Source organism: Typopeltis vanoorti, chromosome 11 (assembly GCF_054136105.1).
Source record: "Typopeltis vanoorti isolate ZY-2024b chromosome 11, IOZ_Tvanoo_1.0, whole genome shotgun sequence".
Lineage (NCBI taxonomy): Eukaryota > Metazoa > Arthropoda > Arachnida > Uropygi > Thelyphonidae > Typopeltis > Typopeltis vanoorti.
The window spans coordinates 16,440,061-16,453,359 of NC_143559.1; the positions used below are offsets into that span (position 1 = coordinate 16,440,061).

The 13,299-nt window shown below is 34.7% G+C and overlaps 1 protein-coding gene across 1 annotated transcript in view; it reads right to left on the reverse strand.

Annotated features, from left to right (window-relative positions):
• Nucleotides 1–5,626: 5,626 nt before the first annotated feature.
• The window catches only part of AP-2sigma (adaptor protein complex 2, sigma subunit), an 80,136-nt gene continuing 72,463 nt past the window's right edge, over nucleotides 5,627–13,299 (reverse strand). Inside the window, exon 4 of the mRNA XM_090400344.1 lies at nucleotides 5,627–6,415. Coding sequence (XP_090256470.1) covers nucleotides 6,314–6,415 — 102 coding nt within the window. The 3' untranslated portion in view covers nucleotides 5,627–6,313. The remainder of the gene's footprint in view (nucleotides 6,416–13,299) is intronic.

A 13,299-nucleotide genomic window follows, 5' to 3' on the forward strand; every position in this document is an offset into this window, starting at 1 on the left:
GTGGAGCCTGTGTAGCTCAGTGGATGTGGCGTTTGCACACCACCGCGCTTGGCCGCACGAAGGAAGACTTCGTTTCGAGTCTAGTCGGCGACTAGAGGAAATTTTTCTAAGCCTTTTTTCGACCGGTTCCCGAGTTAGTCGATCTCTGGCACGGGCAAACAGGTTTTTCCTTCCGGAAACTCGGGTTTTTCGTCCTGTAAACTCAAGAAAATCGACCGTAGAACCCACATTATTTCAGACATTAAATATCTTGTGTTAGGGTTAGGGACCACGAGATGGCAACACATTTGAGCCGTCTCTCTTCACTGCGTACCGCTTAATTAGTGATAGCTTTGGGCCATCTGTCTCTGATTGGGTACCAGTGGAGATTGAACTGCCCACTCAGTCTCCAAAAGTTAGATAGGGCTAAATGGCCTCGCCTACTCCCATATACGGGAATAAAAAGCTGATTTTTAAAATTTTTTTTATTTGAATCAAGTGTGTCATTGACTAATCTTCAATCGCCGTGAAAATCTGAGATTTTTCTTGATCATTACCTCTTCTAATTCTAATCAGGAAACAGTTCCAAATTTTATTTCAGCACTTTCTCAGGAGGCTCTTGAAATAACTTAGCCCTTTATGTTCAAATCATTAATTCAACACATTCAATCCAATTTATTTTCGTAACCATTCTTTTCATAACACCCAATGTTAAAAACGTCCTTATTCTTGCAGTGTTGCAACATGGTGATCTCACTGTTTCTTCTCCATTGACATTCTCACTTAATTCTCTGAGATCCTCTGTTATCTCATTGTCATGCCTTCAATTAACTCCACATCCTTTGCATTAAATTTTAGACCCACTGACTCACGAAGATTGACAATTTTCTAATCTAGAATTGTACTTTCAGCTTCAACTGTGTCAAATTCATGGATGACTGAAGGCTAAATGCAGACCTTCCCGGCTGCATTTAGCCACCAAGCAGAACCGTTATTCCAAGAATTCAAAGTAATTTTTATTCAATCTATGATGCTAAACTTGTCTCCTTAAATTTCAAAAACATTTGGCAAACTTAATTCAAATTTATTTCGTTTACTGGTCAATTGGTTGGAACCTATGCATAATACTGAGGAGAAATTTGATGTCATATTGAATGACCAGAGATCAGGCAAGTTTGGGATCATGACAGCATTATCTAAGAGTATCAGTGGCTTTCAAAGAAATTTGTTCTTCTCAAAGTAGGTCTTGATTGAAAGAAAGACAAAACACTTCAATTGTCCATTTGTTCAATAGGTTTCTTTTGACCCAAGCCACATTGTTACACTGCCAGAAGACAACTTAATTAGAAAAAATACACGTATAAACCACAATGAAAATTATTTAATTGTAAATATTTCATCCTAAGTATCTTAGGACATCATCAGTACAGTATTTAAACAAAATTAGGAATAACATACAGTTAGGGCGCATGATTACAATAGAATCTCATGAAAACGTGCATAACATGCTAAAGTAATACAAAAAAAAAAAAAAAAAACGTTAATTATTTAACACAATTTTGTATGATAATTTCCCATACTTTAGGAATAGTAAGAACGTCGTTGCGGTTTAGGTTTGGTCTGTGTAGTAGGGCTACAGAACTTTCTTTGTATAAACGTTCATGTTTAAATAAAGATCTATGTAAAAGTTTAGCCTTTTCTCAATGGATCCTATGGTCTGGATTTTCAATTCCGTGTTGAGAAAGGCCAGATTTCTGCGGTTTAAGAAGACGAATGTGGTCTTCATGTTCCGAGATGCGTTTCTGAACAGACCTACCTGTCTGTCCAAAGTAAGATAATTTGCATGAGCATGGAATCTCATAAACACCAGGTAACATCAAGGGTGAGAATTTGTCCTTAGAAGGTAATAAGTTGTAAATTTGGCTGATAGGTTTGTAAGTAGTGGCAAAATTGTATTTCTTCATAATTTTAGAAAGATTCCATGCTCATGAAGTCCTATGCACTTCTTCCTGTATGGTTTGATGTATGCAGAAGTGACTGATGATTGAGTTGTTTTGGGATTATATCCATTTAGGATGGCTGTATTTTTGATAACTAATTCCTGATTTACACATCCAAAGAAAAGAAGACTGTTCCATCGCCACGTCCGTCTTTTGCAAGCCTACATTCTCAGGTCGCTACATTCACAATTCTTCTGCTCATCATCCATCTCAGAAATCTGGCATTATTAAAACACTAGTTTCCAGAGTGCACAAATTCTGCTCTTCTGAAGAATCTTTAAACCAGGAATTAGAAGTTATCAAAAATGGATATATAATCCCAAAACAACTCAAAAAATCATCAGTCACTTCTGCTTACATCAAACCAGACAGGAAGAAGTGCATAGGATTCCCATACCTTACGTTAAAGGCATCTCAGAACGTCTTTCTAAAATTATGAATACAATTTTGCCACTACTTACAAACCTATCAACCAAATTTACAACTTATTACCTTCTCCTAAGGACAAATTCTCACCCTTGATGTTACCTGGTGTTTATGAGATTCCATGCTCATGCAAATTATCTTACTTTGGACAGACAGGTAGGTCTGTTCAGAAACGCCTCTTGGAACATCAAGACCACATTCGTCTTCTTAAACCGCAGAAATCTGGCCTTTCTCAACACGGAATTGAAAATCGAAACCATAGGATCCATTGGAACAAGGCTAAACTTTTACATAGATCTTTATTTAAACATGAATGTTTATACAAAGAAAGTTCTGAAGCCCTACTACACAGACCAAACCTAAACCGCAACAACGTTCTTACTATTCCTAAAGTATGGGAAATTATCATACAAAATTGTGTTAAATAATTAACGGTTTTCTTTTTTTTTGTACTACTTCCCACGTTATGCACGTTTTCATGAGATTCTATTGTAACCACGCGCCCTAACTGTATGTTATTCCTAATTTTGTTTAAATACTGTACTGATGATGTCCTAAGATACTTAGGATGAAATATTTACAATTAAATAATTTTCACTGTGGTTTATACGCATTTCTTCTAATTATGAATGCACCACATGTTTCGTTATTTAAAAAAGAAGACAACTTGCTTTTGATTATTTTCAGCTGTTTGAAGACCCATGGATTTTCTGTGCACTAAATTAGAATTAGCTAAATTTTAAAATCACCAGATGTATTAGCATCCAAGAGCAGATTTACGCCATCTTTTATAGGCTTATGCCCCAGGCAAAGAGATCATTATGAATGTTTGCTTGGGCATCATTTAATACTGATCATTTAATTTACACCATTAAATACCTGTTGTAAAAGATAATCTTTCTCTGCGAGTCTGTGAATGCTTATTAGTTATTTGATGGCTTTAATCATACAACTGATCAGTTGGGAATGCTTTTTGCCTTTAAATTATAAAAAAAAAATCTGTCATTGTATTCACAAATTAACAGTTGGAAGAACAATGGCAGATCTCAAACAGTTGTAGAGTATTTTCCCCTATAGAAAAGTAATCTGCCATTGTTCTTCCAACTGTTAATTTCACTTTTTAAAAAAAATCACTTTAAAAAAGTTTTTTTTTAAAAAAGTATTTCCTACTCTTTGGTGCCTGTGTGCATTGCACACATGGCCGGTGCACCCCTGCCCACCCTCATTGAGACCCTGGACTTGTTTGATGTGTATCCTGGAATTGCATCATCCTTCGTGTATAATTTTATCACTATAATAAATGTCTTTCCATGTCTACTATTAGTTTCTCTGCATCATACTATATTGGAACAGTTATTCACTTCGATAAATTTAGTTTAATCCTTTATCCCAGTGAGGGCAAACAAAGTTTGCACCTGAAAATAGTGTTGTACTATCTTAATGATACTTAGAATATTGAAAATCATAGTTAATGGTACTAAAATTAGTGCATTATACATGAATATAATTTCTCTCTGTAGGCTATTTATACTGCATTTAAAGAGATATCTTTGCCAGAAAATTGAAGTCAATAACTGTTGAAAGTTTATTTTGCACTAGGTTAGATTATGATAAATTTAGTTTAATCCTTTATCCCAGTGAGAGCAACAAAGTTTGCACTTGAAAATATCTTCAGGACTGAATATAGTGTTGTACTATCTTACCCAGGTAAGATAGTACAACACTTTATTGCAGCTGATTCAATCAATCACTGTTTATGAATGCATTGCCCAAAATCCATGTGTGAGGTAGGTAACCAATTACATCATGAAATGCATATTTTATTCATATGCTGAAGTTACTTTAAGAAGAGTGAATTTTTTTTATTTTTATCATAAACTGAGCAAACTGTAAAGTGGGAGTTCAGTGTACTTACTATTGTTATTAGCTTTGCCTTTTTTTCCAAAATTTTGCCAAAACATTTCTACATGCTTAGGATTCACTTCCTACTGTGTTTCAATCCCCTTGAAATGAAGAATTCCACTTCTTCCTTAATAAATAGTCTTCAATGGATCTATAGCCACAAATGTTTCATTATTCAGTTTCCCATTTTCCAATTTGCCCACATAACTTGAAACTTTCTGCCAATGAAGAAATTTATCTTCGTGTTTGGTACTGAATGCTATTGCTACTCCTTCCTTCTTTTCCTTGATCATTGTTGCCTGAATATTACATCCTATATTTTTTAAAATAAAACTACTATACCCTTTTATTTTAGTTTTCTTGGCCTTGGGATTTGTTCTTGAAATAACTGCTTCTGTTTATAATTATCAATTTAAAATTTTTCCATCAAGTCAAATTTAACGCTAAGATGTGGCAGACAATCAAATTTTCAAAAGTACCTATGGCATAAAGATTCCACAGTGAAAAAGTCATGATAGCCATGATCGTCGTCTGAGCAATTTAGGTATACGCTTTTAATGTCTTGTTCCTTCTCTGCAGATGAAGTTGATCTTTTCACCTTAATCTTGGACAACTGCGGTCTCTTCTTTGATAGCCATGGTAACAAACTTTAATTTTAGTATGAAATATTTGTGCTTTCAAGTTTAGTACTCACCATAGTTCTTGAGTTTGTTTTTTTTTTTCATGGTTAGAAAACTATCAATCTAAAGGACTTGTTATATTTAAAAAAATATCCTGGTCAAAAGCACTCTCATATGGTCATAGCATTCACTATAACAAACTACTGGAAAGTCCTGACTAAAACACAATAAGTATACAACATAGTGCTATGCTAAAAAGAAATTCACTACAGCAAAATTATGTAGCAAACTATTACTGTGGTAGCTATGAGTTAGCTGAAGTGTATTACCTATATTTACCTAAGGTTATCTTTTTTTCTTTTACCTGTTTAAACACCGATTTTGTTTTTCCATATTTATTTTAAAATCTGCCTTTAATCTTTCTGCATTCTTTAACAGCTTTTCTAATTCTAGTTTATTTGAAACTGAAATGACATCATTTGTATATCATATCTCAATGAATAATGAGACTGTTTCTATTGAATCATGACAAAAGCAACTAAGGCTATTAAGGCAATAGTATTATGTCTGTTAGTTGCATGTTTCTGGCCAGCTTGCCTATTCTACAGGATGAAAAACCTGGGTTTCCAGGAGGCATCAATGAATAAAGAAACTTACTTTTGCTTGTTCACATTTAATTTTATATATATTAATTTATAACATAAAGGTACAATAAATCAAAGTCCAAAGATTCTTCATCATATGGTCAAAAAAAAAAAAAAAAAACTATTACATCTGTCAGCAAAAGCTGTTATATACATTTACCACATAGGTATATACAGTATACATTTAAATGAAATAGATGTCAATACAGGAAACAGTTCATTAAATACCTGAAAGTAACTCTGGATTCAAATTGTTTATACAAAATGAACATCTTAAGACCAAATATATGATGACAAATTCAAACTTAAATTATCTCCCATATCAAAAACAAAACTGGAGATATAAATCAAATTCAAAAATCGAAATCCGAAATTTTAAACAGCTGATAATAAACTGAACATAAACAAACAATTTATCTTACATTTAACAATAGTCTTATGCATATTTGGGGTAAAGGCTTGTTATACATCTGAAAACTGAGTTTAGGTGCTCCATAACCATATTTATTCTAAGTAATAAGATTTCTTTAGAGTATTTACTTTAAACTCAACGAACATCACAAAATCTTGTTATCTGTACATGATATTCAATATATATATATATATATTTTGACATCTTAAAGAGCACACAATGCAATTATAAATGCAATCACCAATGTTTTTTCCTGCTTAACAGTTTGCTCTGTGATGGCTTATGACTGAATCACAATGAAATGGAATGCATCCTTAGTCCATTAATAGGCTATTCTAGGGAATTATACACTAGCAGTTGCTTTAAAACTTTAGTCTGACTTGTTTCTCTAATTTCTCCAGCCAAAAACATTTCATCTACAACACTGTAAACCTAGAAAATCATAAATCATTTAGTGAAAAACATTGTACCATTACTGAAATATGGCATGTACAATCAGTCTGAAAATCCATTAGATCTACTTGCAAAGTGAATGCAAACAAGATTTGATCACATAACCTGCTGAAACAGATCAAAATATATTGATTCACTCTCAGATTTTTCAAGGCTAAACATATTAGCAGTGTCATTAATTCTGTCTCTCCTATCTTGAAATTAAATGGATGTCTCCATGGAGTGAGATTCATCGTGGGAGACCCTTTACATACACACTGTTATTCCCACAATGCCTATCATACTTCTCCTTAAACTCATTATTCACTGATGAAGCACTCACAATCACCTCTGCCAACTCATTCCACCCATTCACCACCATTCAAGAAAAAAATCTAGCTCTAACACGCCTGTTAATCAAACACACAATTTCCACAGCCCAGCCTGGTTGGCTGAGTGGTTGGAATGTCCACTCTCCAGTCAAGAGGCTGCGGGTTCGAATCCTACTGTGGGCATGGATGTTCATGATTGTCTGTGAAAATACTAATGGTTGTGGCCGGCAGTAGATGGCGCTGGTGTAGTTGCGGTCAACTGGTGGATTGCGAGTGGTACAAGCAGAGGTGTAGAGTAGATGCCTCCCTCGATGAATCTTTGGACTCCCTGGAGGTAACTAATAATAATAATAAACCATGTTTTCCCTCCTGCAATGTAGCTAAAAAGTCAGTGTATTCTATAAAACTTCTATAATCACTTCTATACCATATATGTCGATATACAGCACGACCAATGTATAAGACGATCCTCAATTTCTTCTTTCTCGTATTAATGCAACTTTAGGTATTGTTGTGATATCCGTTATTTTTATATCTATGCACATCCGTTATTTTTATATCTATGCACATCCGTTTTTTTTTGCATAGCATAGATTTAGTATTTATGTGAATCCCTAATTAAAAGTGATTAGCCCCAATTTTAATTAATTATTAATTTTGCATTTTTATTAAATTTTAGGATTATTAAAATTGTTATTTAAAATCCTGGAACCAGCAACAAAACGAAGGAAGTATAAAGCTCGATTTAAAATAAGGGTAATTGAAATAGCAAAGCAAACTAATAACTGTGCTGCTTCAAGAAAGTTTGACATAACCGAGAAAATGGTAAGAGAATGGAGGAAGAAAGAAGATATTTTAAAAAAAATTGCCAAAGAAAAAATGTGCGATGAGAACGGAGATCACCCTATGGTCGCAACTGGAAAATCATGTTGCAGAATGGTTATCTTCTTACAAGAAATATGATTAGAGCATATGCACTAAAATGGTCAAGACTGAATCCGGATGAAAGTATAGAATTTCAAGCTATTCAGGTTGGCGTAATCGTTTTATGAACCGACAAAAAACAAAAACTGCTCAAAAACTACCAGCAGACCTTGATCACAAACTTACCAGTTTCCATAAATTCATCCATTCAGTTGAGACAATAACGTAAATTTCTATTGTCAAATATTGGAAATATGGATGAAACTCCTATGAGCTTTGATATGATAAGCAATAAAACAGTGGAGTCTAAAGGTAGTAAGAGTGTGCTAGTTAGAAGTACAAGTCATGAAAAAACAAGGTTTATGGTTGTGTTGTCATGTTTGGCTGATGGAACCAAGTTAAAACCAACAATCATCTTCAAACATAAAACTAAACCTAAGATAAAATTTCCTTCAAGTGTTTTTGTATATTTTCACGAAAAAAGGTGAATAGACAAAAATGGTGTGAAATTATGGATAAATTATGTATGGAACACGCAACCAGGCAGTATAATGAAGAAACGTAGTTTATTAGTATGGGATAGTCATTTAACTGAAAATACTAAAAGTCTTCTAGAAAAAAAATTGCTGTTATACCAGGTGGTTTAACTTCTATATTACAACCACTAGACACCTGCTTGAACAAACCATTTAAAGATCACATGCGAGAAGAGTGGAATAATTGGATGTTGACTGGTGAAAAATCATTTACAAATGGTGGATTTATGCATGCTGCATCACTTGAGACGTGCAATTTTGTGATCAAAGCATGAAATAAAGTAAAAGTAGAGACTAATAAAATCATTTAAAAAGTGTGGTATCTCTAATCTTATGGATGGTAAGGAAGATGATCTGTTGTGGGACACTGATGACGATGAAAACAAAATCAATTCACCAGATACGAACTGAGAACCACATGATCATTTAAACAATGAATCTGAAGAACTATTTGCAACAGATGAAGAAAATTAACATGAAAATTGAGGTTAATAATTATTATTTGTTTTTTAAGACTTACACCTATTGTAATATTTTAAATAAATTTATGTAATAAAAAATTAATCTGATTTGTTTATAAACACTGCCTATTTTCTTATATAATGATGTAACTACCTAAAATGTTCATCCAAGAAATTCAGCTTCCCTTTTTATACTAGCCGTATAAGATGATCCATGATTTCGAGGGGTTTTCTGTAGTATTTAAGAGTAGTCTTATATGCAGACATATACGGTACAGAGTGTTTCAAAAAGAATGTCCCAATTTTAAAATTGTATATCTCTGCAACCATGAACTACAAATGAATATGACTTGTTCCATGTGAACGGCCTTGGCCCAGAGTTTGATATGACGACAGCTGTCATGAAAATGTACCACATTTTCATTATTAAATATAATTATTAATTGGGTCATTCTTTTTGAAACACCCTGTATTTCTGTCATACATATATGATAAAAGTATACCTATGAGTCTCATATGTAGCATTCCATAAATCTGTAACAATCTTTGTCACTTGCCTATGGATCCTCTCCACCATTTTATAAAGGAATCCAGGCAACCATATCTGTACACAGTAGTAGAGGTGGCCTTATTGCTGCCTTATAAAGAAGAAGAATAATCACCATATTATCCCTGCTATCAATGTTCTTCAACAACCATGTAAGTTATTGACTTACATGGCTGTTGAAGAACAACTCCCCCCCCCCCAAGTTACTCGCCTCAACTTCTTGAAATTCAGTTCCATTAATAAGTACATGACATGTGATCTCTTCCAAAATTCGTGATCTCACACTTGACGTTAAACCGGCAGCCATTTACCTTTGCCCATACTGATAGCTTATTTAAGTCATCTTGCAGGAGCTCTGCATTACCCTCACTGGTTATTGCTCTTTCCAGTATTGCATCATTGGCTAACAACTGAATATTTTCTGTGAAATCATTTTCAATATCACTGATGTGTAAATTAAACAACAGAGGACCAAGTACTGTCCAAGGTACCACTAGTCACCTTCCTTCTCCTGGACTCAACTACTCCATAAACTACTCTATGATACCTGTCCATCAGCCATCTTCTAATTCAAATCATTTTCATATTCATTCCAATTCGCTCCAAATTATAAAACAGAGTTCCAAGTGGAATCTTGTCAAATGCCTTCGCATAGTCCACAAGTATCACCATCATAGTTGTACCATCATTTTGAATTATGGCTTAAGCCCACAAGAATACAGCTTGATCAGCTTAGTCCCAAATTCCACCCATCGGTGTTTGTTCAGTATCTGGGAAGATACCTAACAGGTAGCACTACAAGAAGATGCAGACTGGATGTTAGGTCAGATGCCCTGGTCAGTTTTTTTTGCATTCCTTAAAGGATTAAATGGGGGGTCTCTACCCAGTTATACAGTGGAAAGGCAGTGGAGTACATAATATTCTACCAGAACTGCTCACATACGGGGTTATAAAACTTTTTACAGTAGCTGCACTGTATAATTCAGAACAGCTGGTCAGAGGATCGAATTCCAGATGATTGGAGTAGAGCTCTCATAGAAACTATCTATAAGAAGGGAAATAAAACAGAGTTATTTCTCAACTGAGGGTTCCAGATAAGATTTTTACAAACTATACTTGAGAAATGGCAAAGAAAAATTGTGGAATGGAAGCTTGGTGAATAATACGCCAGATTCAGGCCAAATAGAGAATGTCAGGATTGGATTTTCACTTTAACACAATTAGTTCGGAAATTTTAGGATTATAAAAAAGGGTTTATATTTCAGTTATGTAGATCTGGAAAAGATTTTTACAAGGTGTCAAAAGGAAAGCTTCTCATAGTACTATAGTTGTATTGTAAATGCAGCATTATATTGTCAATACATAGTCTATATCATCATTATCAAATTCTTGACATGTACCCACAAGGGGTGTACAGGATATGATAGTACTACAAGAAAAATTTACATCATTACTAACTTCCTATCTACAATTTTCCTCCAAATCAGTCTGTTACTTATCAAGACTCCAATATTATCATTATAAGATCTTATATTTCTATCATCTAAGGCACGTTGCACCGTATCAATCCATCTATATCTTGGTCTTCCTCTGGGTTGTTTTCCTGCCAACCAGGCAGAGAACACTTGTTATGCTAATCTTTCCTCACCCATTCTGTTTAAGTGACCATACCACCTGATATTAGCTCTGCTAACGCATTCCTGGTAGCCGACAATGTCAAGTTCTTTCCTAATATCCTCGTTTCTAATATGATATTGCCATTGATGCCATTTGTTCACGTCTCTAATCTTTCTCAGCACTCTCAAATCTGCAGTCTCTAGTCTTTGGTCAAGTGTTTTACTTCTGATCCAGCTCTTGGATCCATAAGTTAAAACTGGTTTGAACACTGTCTTGTATGCAGCTAATTTAGTGTTCCGACTAATTTCTCTCTTATTCCATATGAATTTATTCAATTGACTTCCCACCATACCAGTGTTACATCCTGAATGAAGAACTTTTAAAAGGAAACAATTCATTCAGGATTTAGCAAGTCAGAAAAATCAGCTGAGAAAAAAAAAACTTGCACTCGAACACAAGAAATAAAGTACTAACTGTAAATAGAAATACCTCGTTTTAGTAGAAATGTAATACGATGTAAAGAACTTTGTGTATAAATTAGTATTATATGAATGCATTATGTATATAATGAATGGGTGTCCAAAGGTCACGGGCGGGCCTGAGGCATTGGCAATCTTGGAAAGCGACACATTCGTTTCCCGAATGATGCTGCTAGAGATCACGCAATGTGCCGAAATTCCCGCGGACGAAAGAATAGCGGGTGGGAAAAGATCGCAGAAAGTGAGAGGGTGCTAAAAAAGCTGGAAGTGAAGGGAGAATAAAAAGGGTTTGTACCCCTTTTCTCAAGGCTTTTTTTTGCCTATTTTGCTGGATGATGATTCTACTTTTCCCATGGACCGGAAGTTCCTGACGGCGTTTCTTGGCGATAGTACGATATCGGACAGTGCGCTTTTCCCTTCGATGTCTGAATTTCTGGCCGGTGCTAAAGCGCGAATGTCGGCATATGCTGTCTTCGCTCCTTCGTTGAAAGTTCCGACGGTATAATATCGCGGACATATCCTATGAACCGGCAGGTAACAAGGATGGCCCGAAACAGATTCAGAATAGACAAGGGAACAACGCCAGGTGTAGAGCATAGCTTAATCTGATGACCATAGTGACCCACCACGTGGACATAGGCTTATGGAAGTATCAAGAGGTAATATCAAGGACAATTCAGACGGACCTGGAGATCCTGCCCCAAGAAATGGTAAAGTACAGATTTTGTTGTATAATTACCCAGTCAGTAAAAGGGAAAGATCATTGTAGTAATAATCGAGTATGGACAGTATTTAAGAACTTTAAGCGATTATTTAGCAGTGGCTAATGTCCATAACACAAATTGTCTGGAATGATTATAGATGATTGTGACTAGTTTAATGTGCAAGACTAACAAAGTAGGTAGAATATTGATTAGAAGTGTATAATGTGTATATTATGTCTGTTTAATCTCTAACTTAAAAGAAGTCTTTTTGTTCATGCATTAGAGTATTAATCAGTTTGATACAGTTTAATTTGTCATTGAACTAACTGAAAGTGCTACTGGTCTAAGTGTATATGTCTTTAGATTCCAATAAATGTTTTTTCTTCTATACCTAAGTTAGTTTTGCCTGTGATATGAATCAAAACTACCACTCATTAATCTGAACCATAGCTGGGGGGGGGGGGAGGAGTGAAAGAAAGGTATAACATGTTGTTATAGAGGTAACGACCGGAAGCCAGAATTTATTTAGCCACAGTAAAGCGTTTAATTTACGAGTTTAAGCACTAAATTTATTCACCTATGTGCACCAAAAGTCTGGAAAAGTCTTCCTGAATGAGAGTCCCCTCTATTCTAAGATATTGGCTGGCGCAGCTTTAAAAAATAAATTTGTCAATATCTGAAGAGGAGATGGCCCCAGAAAGAAATTAGAGGATTCGTTTCTTTTAGCAAGAAATAACCTTTAACAGTCAGGGTAAGCACATGAGTAAAGTTAGGAATCGGTGAGAGATATAGAATAAACACGTAAGAAGTGATACAGATATTAGAGTCAGGGAAATTTTTTAAGTCTTGTAGTCATTGTAGAGAGGTAAATTCATAAAAAAAGTAAATTATATTTTAGGAAAAATGCAACGATATAACACCAGCTTTGTTGATTCCGTTGTCTATTTCCATATTTAATTTACCATCTTCACTAAAAATCGTGCTTAAGTAGCTGAAATGTTTTCTTGTTCCACAGGTTCCCCGTTCACAACACAGTTAACATTTTCAACGATTCTGCCTATTTTCATCGTCTTTGTCTTTTTATTGCTGACCTTCATACCATATCTACTACAACAGTTATTCAATTTAGTCAGGGAATCTTGCAGACTTGTAGTGGATTTATTTAGAAGTATAACATCGTCTGCATAAAGCAAAGAGCTAATATTAACATCTCCAATTCTGATATCAAGTTTAATACCACTTTCCTTCATAATGTGATCCATACAGATAATGAATAACAGAGAG